Source organism: Podarcis erhardii (genome assembly GCF_964252035.2).
Source record: "Podarcis erhardii genome assembly, chromosome: 11".
In the NCBI taxonomy this organism is placed as follows: Eukaryota; Metazoa; Chordata; class Lepidosauria; order Squamata; family Lacertidae; genus Podarcis; species Podarcis erhardii.
The window spans coordinates 28,767,143-28,781,715 of record NC_138501.1 but is presented as its reverse complement, the minus strand read 5'-3'; the positions used below and the strand labels follow the sequence as shown (position 1 = coordinate 28,781,715).

Here is a 14,573-nt window from a genome sequence, read left to right as displayed (position 1 = left end):
CATTTGCCATGCAGGCTGGGGCTGATGGTAGATGGAGCCCCAAACATCCAGAGGGTTACAGATTTTCCTGGTGAAGAGAGAGAAAAGTAAACAGTGGAATCCAAAAGCCATGAAATGCAAAAGGTATATGACATTTCTGCCATTTACAAGATAAGCACAGTGATGGTAATACATGTGAATGCTAACACACCCAACACTGCAGACCTGAGAGAGTCCTTAACAAACTCAATAAGCCTTTCTCAAGGTGACACCATGTTTTTCTTTCCTTTTGTGTCTGGGTCTTCTGGTCAAGCAGGCTAACGTAATGGCCCTACGGAGAAGTTAATTACGTAGTGTTGCTGTGGGCTTTCCAGCACTCTTTTAACATTACCTCCCTGCCCTTCATTTGTAAAGGTGGTATTACAGAACAAACACGAATCTTCCAGCATGGGTTCAGGCCTGTCCAAAAGTAATAGGGAAATTTCCAGGATGAAAAATGAGCTGAAAGTTTTAAAAGTTGTGGGTTTTACCCCTTTACGTTCACCCTCACATGTAGGAAAATACCATTTCCCCCCCATCTTGCTCTGACTGGATTCACTCACAGCTAGAGCAAGAGTGTCTTCCAGGCATAATTACATAAACATTGGCATGTTTCAGGCTTGCCTTTCATCCTAAGCCTACTGGGTGAAAGACTGTGAATTTGCAAGTGCTTTAAAAATATTCCATGAGCCTGAAGGGACTTTTTTTTGCTTTTGTTTTGTTAATGTTGAAGCCTCAGGCATAGGACTAGGTCCAGCACTCATTATATTTCAGTTTTGCAGTAGTCTGGCATAGGCTGGAAAAAACTCCTGAAATCTACTCTTTAATACAAGAATTTGACCCATGTTTTTACAGCAGAAGGATATTTCTGAAAATATCTTCCCGCAACAAATCCTTAACGCTGAAATAGTCTGAAGTTCATGGTAGCTTTAAGTTGTGCTTTATGACCAACCAGGGAGAGTGTATTTGAAATGCTTAATGTGAACATTTCCTCGTTTGTCAGTCTGAAACAGACCTCAGCTCAGTCAACTCTGGAATTTAAATTTCCTCCACAGAAAGTCCTGCAGTGGTTTGGGATCGCAGGAAGGCATTCATTGGCAGCCCCCACCCCCTGCCCATTCTACCAGACAATGGGGAAAATGTGGACTGCTGTCTGGAAAGCAGTTTTGATTACATGTCAATGAACCTGATTTCATTAGATCTAAAGCAAAGCCAAAAAGTACAGAACCATGCATTCCTAAGCCACGAAATGGCACAAGTGAATGATTCTGTTGTTTCCTAGAACTAGTCATTGGTTTGTAAAAACAATCATTTGCCAAATGGATTTCTGAGTGCTTGTGAACATTTGAACTAATATTAGAGAAGATGTAGGTGAGCTTTTTGTTGTACAAAGAAGGTAAGGTAATTGTATGCAGGTCAGTTGGCATTCAGCCAGTGTTGATATTTTATCTGTCAGTATCAGCTTAGCGGGGGAACATGAGGGCCAAGAAAGGGACATTAGCCAGTGAATCCTGGTTGTCACAGTGGAAGAGATGGAAGAACTGAAATATGGAAACATCAGGATTCACTGCTATTTGACTGCTTTCACTTCCTTCACTTCTTCTAATAGGCAGAGAAACCCAAGATTGTGGAAGCTGCCTTATATTGAGTCAGGCTGTTGGTCCATCTAGCTTAGTATTATCTATAATGACTGGTAGTAGCCCTCTGAGGTTTCAGGCTGGGGTCCCTCCCTTTCTAATAAATGTTGAAAATTGAACCATGCAAAGCAGATGTTCTATCACTGAGCTGCGGCCTTTCCCCATAGGTAGACCTCATCTGTGAAAAAGCTGTCTGAATACTGTTCCCCGTCAGTTTGCAACTAACACTGGATTCAGTGTGTTCATTGCCAGATCAGATGGTAAAACAGGAGGGGGGTTGAGCTACCAGAGGGCCAGTGCCTCTCTCAGCCCTGTGGCAGCCCAGTTTCGTAAAAAAGATCCTATTAAATGAACAGGAGCTTACTTCTTAGCCTGATTACTGTATGGGGGGAGAGTTTTCGTAGAGAGAGATGGTTGGGTGACAGCAGGGGAAAAATGTTTTTCCCTTCCTCCCCCCATGCTGCCACCTTCTGAAAATTACCCTATTTTTCTGTCTATAAGACACCCCATGTTTTGGGGGACTCCAATTTAAGAAAATGGGGGGAGATGGCCCCCATATATAAGATGCCCCAAAATTTTGGACATTGTTGTTTAGGAAAAAAATCTAGTCTTATACACGGAAAAATATGGTATGTCCCTTGCAATTGCTCTTAGATAAAGGTTCCATTCTCATCCCCCCCCCCAACTACCACAGATAGGGATGGGATGAGAAAAAGGGCAAATGATGGTGAGGGGAGTTTAAAATGACAGTGCAAATGTGGGATATGTGTGGCTGAGGTTGTATATGTGTGGGTAGATGGAGGTGTGTGGCTAGATTGGGTATGTTGCTTTTGGGTTTGGCTGCATCTAACACTGGCTTTTGACTTTTTTAATTGGGTGGCTATTTTGAAGTAATGCAACACAATCAGCATATTTATTTCAAGACCGTTGGAACAAAGTAGAAGGCGTGCTTTAAACTATGGTCTTCCTTTGTCTTTGCCTTCATCTCTGTCTTCTTCTTCTCTTGCACTCTGCTCCTATAGCTCAGGTTTTGCTTTTGGCGCCATTTCTTCCTGGCAGTATAACTCAGCCTTACTGTGTTATATAAAGTCTTCTTTACATATATAAAAACATTAAGTAAAATTGAACCTTCGTTGCACTGTTTACCAGATGCAGATGTGCATGTGAACCTGCTGCCAAAACTGCGCAGATGCAATTGTGAGTAGACAACCCTCCTTGGGGCAGTATAGCCAGAGATGGTTTCTCTTCCCCCTTCCTCCTCTTTTCTTTTCTTCCTCCTTTTCCTAAGGAAAATAAATGATTTCTTTGTTAGCAAAAGTGCTCCGTTTTATAAAGGAGTCAGTTCCCTGTCCAAATGTTTGTGATTGCTCTTGTCCCTCCCCACAGGCTCAGTTCTGGAAGTCATTGTAGTTTGGGAAGGAAAGAAGCATTTCTATTTGGAAATAGCTTCTAGCTCAGTTCCCACAGCTGAGAAGGACTGGGGGAAGCAATGCCACTTATGAAAGCCATTTGACTAAATTAGATTTACAAGCTTTTGCTTTATATGTTTGCTAAACCCATTTCGTCTCATGCCCTGAAGTGAAGCCATCTTGGGGAGTTAGAGCTTGTCTGCACAGGACCCTGCTTGGCAGCAGGGTCTTCAGGCAGCTTAACTGGGCACAACATGTAGACAGGAAAGTGGGATTAGAGTGGCCATGTGCCTTCCTTTATAGCAGACAGTCCTCTGTTTGAAGGCATCCTTTATTTGAAGGGTTGTCTAACCCAAGTCCCATTTAAATACCTTTAGATGTGAGAACAAGGGGCCTTACGGTTTCCAACCTGGAGACGTGCCCAAACTCAACCGCTCCCTTTTAAGCCTGATCTTCCTGCGATCTTAAAGAGGGAGATGGAGACTCCCAAAGGCTCTTTCTCCCTTCCCTGTCAAGCCCAATCTCACTGCAATGTTAATGGGAGGGAGACTTGCAAATGCTTCCAAAAGCCTTTGGGAGTCCCTCCGCCTACAGTCTTGCTTAAAGGGGACTCCCAAAGGCTTCTTCTTCCTTCTTCCCTTTTAAGCCCAGTCTCATTCCGATGGGAGCAGAAGGGATTTTGACATCAACTTTGGCCTGTGGTGCCAAAACAGTTCTCCACCTCTGCTCTGAATGAACCTACCTAGGGAGAGCCAGTTAAGACAGATCTGCCTCCTTGATGCATCTGAGGGGAACCTGGTAGAAGCTTTTGCCTGCTTCAAGAAAGGGGGTGGCAGTGGGGAATCTAGTAGCCAAATATTTCTGCACTTTTCTAAAAACCATAGTTGCTTATAATTAACCTAATAAGGGTGTCTGATTCCTAAATATATATTATGCACATAATTATATTACCTTTCTTCTAAAAGCAAGAAGTTATATCTACCTTCCCTTGCTTGACTGATCTTTCAGACTGTAAGCTTCTTGACTGTACCACTTGTCTCCTTTTGTAAAACTGTGTAAGATGGTCTACACTGATGGTACATATAATAGGCCCTGGCAAGGTCTGCTGGAATAGGCAATTTAGGGGGCAGCAGATCAACATTAAGTCCCTAGCTCCGTGAAAGATACAGAAGTGCAACTTGCTCAGCTGGGACTCACCTGGCTGAATCAAGGCCAATGTAAGCCCCCGAAAAGGGGCATTCTGGGGGGAATAGCAGGAACGCAAGCGGGGGGGGGGGGACTTAGGCTGCATGTCATGCTTGCTCAGTTCAGCCATGTGACCTGGCAGCCTGCTGCATAACACTATTTTAAAGACTTGTTTTCCTTCTACCAGGCTTAGGCAGAGCAGCAGCAGCAGCCATGCTGTTGAACAGAGGTCTCAGGAACGCGGGTGGCGCTGTGGGTAAAACCTCAGCGCCTAGGACTTGCCGATCGCATGGTCGGCGGTTCGAATCCCCGCGGCGGGGTGTGCTCCCGTCGTTTGGTCCCAGCGCCTGCCAACCTAGCAGTTCGAAAGCCCCTCCGGGTGCAAGTAGATAAATAGGGACCGCTTACCAGCGGGAAGGTAAATGGCGTTCCGTGTGCTGCGCTGGCTTGCCAGATGCAGCTTGTCACGCTGGCCACGTGACCCGGAAGTGTCTGCGGACAGCACTGGCTCCCGGCCTATAGAGTGAGATGAGCGCACAACCCTAGAGTCTGGCAAGACTGGCCCGTACGGGCAGGGGTACCTTTACGTTTACCTTTAGCTGCAAATAGGACATTTTAAATGTGTTGTAAAGTGCAATATGCAAATGTGACACTAGATGGTGACAGTGAGCTATGCCAAATTCTATGTATTTTTCAAAATGTTTTTTGAAAAAGCGTTTTCATAGCGTTTTTAATATATGTGTAGATTCCACCAGAATTTGGATCTCGTGTAACTTTGCTATGGCTTAATTTACACCAGCTTGCTTTATGGCAGTTTCTTCTGCATAGGATTTCTCCCTTAATAATGATTAAATTCTCAGGGAAGAAAATATGACAGTCCTAGAAAGAGGTTTAAATGACACACATGACAACATTTATACATAATTGTGGTGGTAGGTTGGTCACAAGAAATGTTGCATGTAAAGCACATTTCAGTTAATATCTTACCACATTTTCTTAATGTTAAGAACCTCAAAGAAGAGAAAAAGGCAAAACATGTTTCTTTTCTTTTGTTGAGGGAATAAAAGTATGTGTTTTTGTGACTAACATAACATGATCAAGCAACCTAAGTTTTACTGTCCTAAACTCATCTGAATTCCCCCCCAACATAAAATTTATTGTCATTTCACCAAATAAAAAGCAAAACTATCTCTGCAATGATGGATCATCAACCAATTCTCTATTTTCTTAGAGAGGTATTTAACCAATTTTTTTTAAAAAAAGAAAAAAGAGAGAAATTCTGAGTAATCTTGCATGTCATGCTTCTGGTTGTTTTACTCATGTGTAAAATGTCATTTTGAAAAATTGTTGCCAGATCTTGAAACTTTGGAAAATTATCTTTCAAATGATACAGAACATGTTAACTACTGTATTTTTCGCCCTATAGGACGCACCGCCCCATAAGGCGCACCTAGTTTTTTTTAGGGGGGAAAGGAAAAAAAAATTTCCCCCCCCCAGGCGCGGGGCTGGGGCGGGGGAAGCCCGAGCTTCCTCCGACCCCAGCCCCCATAACAGGCAACTCTCCGCAAGCCGTGGGAGCCCAACGCTGGGCTCCCGCGCCTTGCGGAGAGCTGCGCGAAGCCTGGGCGCGCTGAGCTCAGCGCGCCCAGCCTTCGGCATGCAGGCAACTCTCTGCAAGCCGCAGGAGCCCAGCGCAGGGCTCCCGCGCCTTGCGGAGAGCTTCCTGAAGCCTGGAGAGCGAGAGGGGTCGGTGCGCACCCCAGGCTTCAGCAAATGCCTGCATTCGCTCCATAGGACGCACACACATTTCCCCTTCATTTTTGGAGGGGGAAAAGTGCGTCCTATGGGGCGAAAAATACGGTATACAGTCATACCTGGGTTAAAGTCGCTTCGGGTTGAGCGTTTTCAGGTTGCGCTCTGCGGCGACCCGGAACATGTTACTTCTGGGTTTTGCCGCTCGCGCATACGCAGACGCTCAAAATGACGTCACGCGCATGTGCAGAAGCGGCAAATCGTGACCCGCGCATGCGCAGACACGGTTTGCGTTCTGCTCTGGATGCAAACGGGGTTCCTGAACGGATCCCGTTCGCATCCAGAGGTACCACTGTATATGGAAATTAAAAAATGGGTCTGCAGGTTGAAATGTTAATGGAATTATCCATTACCTACCACATTTTGTATTCCATGTTTCCCCAAAGGACATCAGAGATGCATCCATGAAGTAATACTGTTTTTATCCTAAGAACAGCCCTTTAAGGTAAAGTAGGCTAAAAAGTGACTTGCCAGTAAACTTCATGGCAATTTCAACCTCGGTCTCAGTCTAAGTCCAGTGCTTTATCTACTATACCCCGCTGACTTTGATAGTAATTGTGGTTCAGACTTTGCTTTTCTCGCATTTTCAGAGGACTTTTAAAACAAGACAAGGGTTATAGTCAAATGTTTGTTGCAACAGTAAAAAACAACAAGCCAACAGCTCTAAAACAATTTTTTAAAAGCAACTCTGCTCAGAATCTCTAGACAGTATAACTTAGATACGTCTGAAGAATAATATCCATGCTGAAGTTATTGTAAAGAGATGATGTGAATATATAAAACACCCGTCCTCCATAAATAAAAATGAACTGCTGCACTATAATGACTCCTGGGTTTAGTGAAACAGCTTTTAAAACACCATAAACATGCTAAGCTGCATTTCAATTCTTATATAATACATTTTAACTATGAATGCCTAGAATGTTGTAAAAGAAAGCATCTCTATGCACATGGGTCGCATTGGATTATTATTATTTGTATCTAAATTATTCACTGATTCAGGAAATTTCGTGGATTATCTAGTCTAACAGGCTCTTTGGTACTTAAAAAAACCTAAGACCTCTTTTTGTATATGGACCTCACATTAGCACCATCCCATGGGTTGTATCTAATGTCAGTCCTGCTTAGAATAAACCCATTCAAATGGAAGGACATGGTTAACTTGGGTACATCAATTTCAGTGGGCAGAATTTAGTAGAGTGCAACCTTGTGGAAAGAAGGTGCAGTGGAGCTCTGCAGGGACTGTACCATTTTGGAATGCTGGTAGAAAGTTATATGTTGAAACATCCACAAATATCCAAATATCCCTTCTCCTAGAAACTGCTTGTGTTAGGAAGTAGGCTAGAATGGAACTCTTTTTCTCAGTGTAGATCCTCACTGGATTTGAACCATCCCTTCACCCTAAAGCATGATTTTTTAAAAAAGCACATCTGTAAAGGGCTCAGGCACAACCCAAAGCAGCAGTGGAATTTTATGCCACTTGTCAGCTCCACTCTGGGATTCTGCGGTACTGGCAGTGTAATTGACACGAAGCCATTAAAATGTGCTACGTTGCCAAGCTTCATGTTTGCTTCTCTTTAGCAAAATTGAATTATAGGCTGATGCAAACGCTTTTCTACTGTGTGTTCTTATCGGGACCATCCGTCACGTGAAGATAGACAACGTGCATTTCATTATTTTATGTTTTAGTTTTACAGCTGCCTTCAGAAAATAATCCCTTAAATTTATTTAATATATTTAAAAAGGTCCCCTCCAGGGGCCTTTTTATTATTGTTTGGCTGGTCTTAATCTCTGTTGAGGTAGTACTCCAGCTTTGCATCTGTGAACTGCACAACATGCACAACAACAGTTATTTTTTTCCATGGCTATTTTCAGTCATCAGTTCTTAAAGACTGCATTGCCAAAATGAAAAACGCAAATAATGTTTTTTTTTATGAAGGCTGTGGGAAAAAACACAAGACCCTTCCATATTAGGGCCAGAAATCCACCTGGATCTAATTTTTCTTTCTCACTAGTTATAACATGTGTGTCCTGTTGCAATGTTAAAACCTAGCACACAGGCCCAGTCCAACTAAAGTTATTCATGAAACCAGTGGAACAAATCAGTTGCAGCTGACTCGAATCCCATTGCTTTCAATGAGATTTAGAACCAAACTACGTGTGCAGCCATGTGTATTATATTCATGTTTCTTCCCTTTTCACATACAGAAAATTGAGAAGTGGGGGCATCTTTTCTTTTTTTACATGACAAGGGAGGTGAACAAAGCCATTGCCCCTCCCATAGTGTGACCTCTTGCTTAAAAATAATAATAATTCTGCCCACCCAGCTCATTTCTGATTTTAGGCCTTGTGTGTAGGAAGTGCTTCAAACATTCAAACACAGCATGATAAGATAGGGGGGGGAGGGGCCAAATCTGACACGTGTGTAGTTTCTCAATATTAATCTCCATCCTGTGTGTGGGCAGAGATGTTGGGGAATAGGGTGGAGTTGGGCAGGGGCAGACCATGCACTGAATTTCTATGTAGAGAGGAGAAATTCTCCTACAGTTTCTCAGTGCGGGGCTTTTCTCCCTCAAGAGGCTACAGTGCGACTTCACACCCTCCACAATACCGTGGACATACCCAGCGCATTGTGTGTCTATGTGTGGTGTGGAAGAGAGGAAATGGTGACCATAACAAAGAATTAGCAGAGGGAAATATGAGAAAATTCGGCAAAGTGGTTTTCTTTTCCGTTGTGGGAGGAGTGAGAAAAGAAAAACCTCCAAGAAAAAAACAAGACCCTCGGCTCTAGATGGGATTTTGCTCCCTTTACCCACTTGATGCAAACATTATTTACACACACAGACACACACACACACACACACACACACACACACACACCACTTTACATGTGCATCAGGAAGACATGTGGAGATGTGAAAGAGTACAGCTTGCTGGCCTATGTCACTTTTCTTGACTCGTAGTCATGACTAACTTTGTCAGGGTGTGGGCTGCAGTGTTTTTGAGTATTTGTTGACAATAGTCTTCATGCATCATTTTTATTATGGAAGTGAACTTCCTCGAGTCTCCATTTTCAAAGTGTTAGGAATCAGGAATGAATTTTCTTCACAGTTAAATCTGAAATCTGCGCCTCTGCCTTTATCTACTTCAAAATGTATTTGCACGGTGGAGATGAATTAAATCAATGGAAACTTTGCCATTGGCTTCACTGAGATGTACATTACTTGGGTAAATCTGACTATCCTCAGCTAATCTCTGCTCAGTGAATCATGTTGTCTGAATGATATTACAATGGGTTTTAATCATTAGCTGTGATTAGAGCTTGTTTAGTCATGGAGCGTGAGTGCAGGAAGCCCCTCCCAGCCCTGTATGTTTAAAACTGTATCACTCAACAATGGTTAATGGGGGGAATAGGTGACCTTTAACTACCAAGCATAGGGTATAGTTTTGCTAAAGGAATTAAAGTGGATCAGACGCCCAAGTGTGTGCAGTGCTTGCACCTTCATTTATGCTGTTTTTTCCCCTATGAAATGTTAAAATGATATCATGGTATTTTAAGCCGTTAAATGACACAGATGAGGTTGTTCCATTTTTCTTTGCAATTCCACGTGGAATGTGGTATCTGGCATCTGGTGTAGAATTTCCTTTCTGCTTTCTAGCGCTAATGGCTGAGTGTATGCATCTGGAAAACATACAAGCCATGGCCCAAATCCAAAAAGCTCTATATGCAAATAGCTTTCTTTGAAGATGTAACTGCAGCAGCTTCCTCTGCTGAAGAAGCAACCTGTACACTGTTCAGATGAGAAAGTGTCCTGATTCTAGTGTAGTGAGAGCCACTGCCTGTGGCTTAGTTGCTGTCCTAGCTGGGTCCTGGGTCTCAAGGGAACTTCCAGATAAGGGAGCTATTGTGGGCACAGTCAGCAACCAATCCAAGGCCAGTCTGAGGTCTGTTGCCAGACAAGAAGTATTTCAAATGAGGGCTCAGGCAAGGTATGATTTCGGGCAAGCAGTGGCTTAGAATCAAGGCACATTTCTGGTAGAAAAGGATTGCCCAAGTCCTGTTGAATTCTATCAACTGTTGTCAAAGAGAAGTGGAGAAGGAAGACCTTACTCAGGAGAAGACCATTACTCCCAAGGAATTTTTCCTTGAAGTCTTGAACATCTTCATTTCCATCTGTTTAAGTCATCGGTCACTTCTGCAGGCTCAGAGCCCATTAGATCTTGGCTGCTGATGTCTGGACTGGTAGCCTAACACATCCTTATCTCTAAATCTAGCTGGTTCCTGGGCTTTGCTCAGCACAGGGGGCTCCAGGTTGTTCCCAGATGAAGAATTCCCTGGGTGAAAGCAACTTCCTTGGGAGCTGTGGTCCTCAGGAAGCTCTTTTTATGTTTATGGGTCAGAGCTTTTGGGTGTAATAAGGTTACCTGTCAGTTCATTGTTATCTCTGCCAGTGCACCTTAACTTTCCAACCCTCAGTAAAATTCACTTCTCCAGACCACTTCCTTGTCTTGCACAATTTCTTCTTCAAAGTTGGACATCAAAGAGATGCTCTTAGTTTGCTCCTGTGATTCATTCTATGCTCACTAAGATCAGGGCCTTGGGTGTGGTTGTTGTTGTTTAGTCGTTTAGTCATGTCCGACTCTTTGTGACCGCATGGACCAGAGCAAACCATGCACTCCTGTCTTCCACTGCCTCCCGCAGTTTGGTCAAACTCATGCTGGTAGCTTCGAGAACACTGTCCAACCATCTCGTCCTCTGTCGTCCCCTTCTCCTTGTGCCCTCCATCTTTCCCAACATCAGGGTCTTTTCTTGGGTGTGGTAGCAGCATGTTATTTGGAATATGCTTTCAGTGAACATCAGCCTGATACCTACAGTATTGGCATTTGATCTCCTGCCTAAAATTCACCTGTTTGTCCAGGCTTTACCCTGAGGGGTGATCCAGCTGTTTCAGTGTATTAAGCTGATGTATAATGTATTTTGTATTTGTGTCATGGTTGCAATTTTATTGCTGATTTTATGCTGTTCACAACCATGGTCTCCCCCCTCTCCTTAATGTTGATGTTATTTAATATTTTCCAAACCACAATCTGCAGAAGGCACACACTTACTACATAAATGTTATTCACAGACTCAGTTTATTTTTTTTGAGTGAAGCATTTGAGCGTTTCTGTATGTAGAATGTCTGCTCCCCTTGTCACTGAATGTTTCATTTTGGGCATTTCAGCATTGGCTCTGCCAATGGGCAGCCCCTGGGCATTGCCAACCCGTTTACAATAAGAGTTTTGCAATTGTTTGTTGCAGATACCGAAACCTGTGATTACGGATGGCACAAGTTCCAAGGGCAGTGCTACAAATACTTTGCTCATCGGCGCACATGGGACGCGGCAGAGAGAGAGTGCCGCCTCCAGGGAGCCCATCTGACCAGCATCCTGTCTCATGAAGAACAGCTCTTTGTGAACCGTATGTGGCATTTTGATCCAACGCTGTGCTTGAGGATGCAGAGGCAGTGGAAATGGCTGTAAAATAAAATATCCACCAGGCCTCCAAATATTTTATTTTATGTTTTGCTTTCTGAAATGTGTGTTATCGTTTATCCTTTTTAAAAGAGGACCTTTTGTCCTTGACCGCTACTTTGTTCCTTTCAGCCCAGCTCTAAGGATCTGCCAAACTCATTAGCTAGAGTGGGAGAAATGGCTGATCTTTGGAGGGATTCATCTTTTACAATCCTAAAGAATTTAGTTCATGAGAAAAAGACATTAGAAGAAGAATTAAATGAGGCATTTTATTCCGATGTTTTAATTTTATTTTAGGTTCACTGTTTAGACAGTCTCATCTCCAGGCACTTTAAAAATACTGTTGCCCGCAAGAACGCCTGCATCAGTCACTTTGCGTTCTACTACAAGTGGCTGACATTGGTTGTAGTCCCAGGTGCTATCTGAAAATCAAAATTGTCATGCACATGAGGTTCATTTCAAAATGCTTATGTTGTGTTAATGTTTGGGTAAGATGTTCATTCCCTGAATATGTTCTTGGAAGAAAACACATGTTCGTTCTGGGTTTGTGTTGTCTTCTGAGAAGTCACCAGGTTGTTGATTTTCTGCCAAGTCGTTTGGCACATCCTTCCTTTCAAATGTTTCTAAAAATTGCTTCAGGAGGATATGCATCCCTGGAAAGAAAAATCGGCACACCAGCACTGCACAGTAAAACATTAGAAATAACTAGGAAAATTAAGAAGGAAATATTATGGTGGTCATTTTCATTATTTGTAGCTTATTGCATTTTCTGTTTTTTATATTAAACAAGAAAATACAATCAGCATGGGGTGAGGGTTCCCTCCCTCAAAAAAATTATAAATATTATGTTTTCAATTGGGCATTTTTCAACTTCTATGTGCTCATACAAATGTGACACACTCTTTTTACCTCTTCCAGGGAATATTCTACATACAATTTGTGGTACATAACAAAATGGTTAAATTACTGTCATCTACTCACATCATTCTCCAACTCTAAAGAGCTGGACAGCCTGATACATCAGGGTGCAAAATACGCAATGGAGCACCAGCATGTGCACTGAAGTTGCTGGATCACAGTACATGTGAAATCAGCACAGTCATTGGACATTTGTATTCAGGGACTATATAAAATAACAGCAAATGGCAACAGTAGTGATCAAGATGAGTGACCATGGGTGGTAATCTACTAATCAGTACTACCATCATGAGGATTTCCACTTACCCTCCCTCTCCCCTTCTTACACACCCTCCTCAAATCTTCTCGAGGGACTTGGAAGAACCCTTAGAACAGTTTTAGGGGGCATGCAGGAATAGGGGATGAGAGGAGATTTCCTTGCAGAAATCCTTGTAGTTGTTGGCATTTGTCTGTCTCAAGGGACAGTTGAGTGTGCCTTCGGGGGTGAAATCAAATTACTGTGCTAGCAATAGCAAAGTGACTTCCTCGGGGTACAAGCCTGGACAATGTGTATGAAGGTTCCTGGACTGTCCAGACAACAAGACCCCCCTCTCATCCTCACTGATGTGGTCCAAAAGAAAACAGAGCAGTACATTTGGCACTCTTGCACTGATGGAACAATTGCCTTAGTACTATGTCGAATTCCACCACCTGTTTTCATAGATAAATTATTAGTCTGATACCATAAGGGCACTGAGAAGATTTACTTCTTTAAGTGCAACAAACTAAACAAGCCTGTTCAAATACTGGCGAGTGTCAAGCATTTTATCATATACAGCCATCTGAAAAGCAAACCAACTATGCAACTCTTTAAGAGTAGTCAGCAGCAAAATATGAAATCATTGGGGGGCGGGTGGCAATGTGATTTTTTTTAAATAAATAACTTCAGTTATAAAAAGCTGGAGCACACTGCAGATATTCATTTATTTTCTTTGTGAAAGAATAATCATTTTGAAGCACACACAGGAAGGCTAATTCAAGTCTATGAAAATACTTTCATTTTGAGATAATTCCCTTTTATGGGAAAGTTGGTTAAAAAAAATCACTGGTTCTGTTTCCTTTTAGGAATAGGACATGATTACCAGTGGATTGGCCTAAACGATAAGATGTATGAGAGTGACTTCCGCTGGACTGATGGCAGCGTGCTGGTAAGAGACCTATGAAACAGTATCTGGAAAACGTTTCAGTTGTTTGTGACACTGCTTCTTAGAAAAGAAAATAGGTCAGACTGCGAGAACAATGGAGAAAACTATATCCTAGCAAACAACCAGCCTGATTTGCTATGGTATGGTGTTCTTATTATTGTAATGTAGGGCAGGCAATAATAATGCCAAGGTAGTTTTGGATTTGAGCCCTGGTGAGTGTGACACTTCACGTGTTTGTACATAGCTTTCCTTACTCCTGGTCCAGTCTTTCTTTCAAATTCCAGCTCAAAACTTACCTCTTCCCTTAATCCTTTTGCCCTCAACCTCCAACTAAAATAAAGTGGCATATGCTTGAATTTATTCCATCTTAGCATTTGCTCATACTCTTTTCTACTGTTGCCCCACCCAACTGAATTAGATTGCATGCCTGGGACAAAGACATGTCTTTTGCTTGTATAATAGGGCGAAGTAAGAGAAATGGTGGTAGCGGTTTCCTTAGCAACTTAAAAACGTAGCTTATACACAACCATTGTATGGGCTTTATGCAAACGGCGGATAAACTGTGGCTCTCCAGATATTTCCAAACCAAGACTCTCATCAGCCCCAGCCAGCATGGCAAATGACCAGAGATTATGGCGGCAGTTGTACTCCAGCAACTTCTGGAGGGCGTCAGGTTAGCTGCACCTCCTCTAGGCATTTGCTTAAACTAGGAGGGATTCAGATTAGATCAGAGGTTGGCAACCTAAGGCCCATGAGCCACAAGTGGCCCATGGGGGTCATTTTACCTGCCCCAGAGCCGAGCTGCCCGCTCAGTGAGTCCCTGAACGCTGTGCTAAACTGGTGCAGCGTGGCGTGGAGACTCGTTTTTGTGGTGCCGGAAATTGCGCCTGCGCAGA

The 14,573-nt window shown here is 43.0% G+C and overlaps 1 protein-coding gene across 3 annotated transcripts in view; it reads left to right on the top strand.

Moving 5' to 3' along the window:
- VCAN (versican) overlaps positions 1 to 14,573 on the top strand; it is a 128,793-nt gene that overhangs the window by 90,525 nt on the left and 23,695 nt on the right. For 2 of the 3 annotated variants that reach the window (XM_081881162.1, XM_081881163.1), the window contains exons 11-13: positions 2,805 to 2,852; positions 11,364 to 11,522; positions 13,598 to 13,680. In XM_081881162.1, coding sequence (XP_081737288.1) covers positions 2,805 to 2,852; positions 11,364 to 11,522; positions 13,598 to 13,680 — 290 coding nt within the window. The remainder of the gene's footprint in view (positions 1 to 2,804; positions 2,853 to 11,363; positions 11,523 to 13,597; positions 13,681 to 14,573) is intronic. The other variant, XM_081881164.1, reaches the window with a different exon arrangement.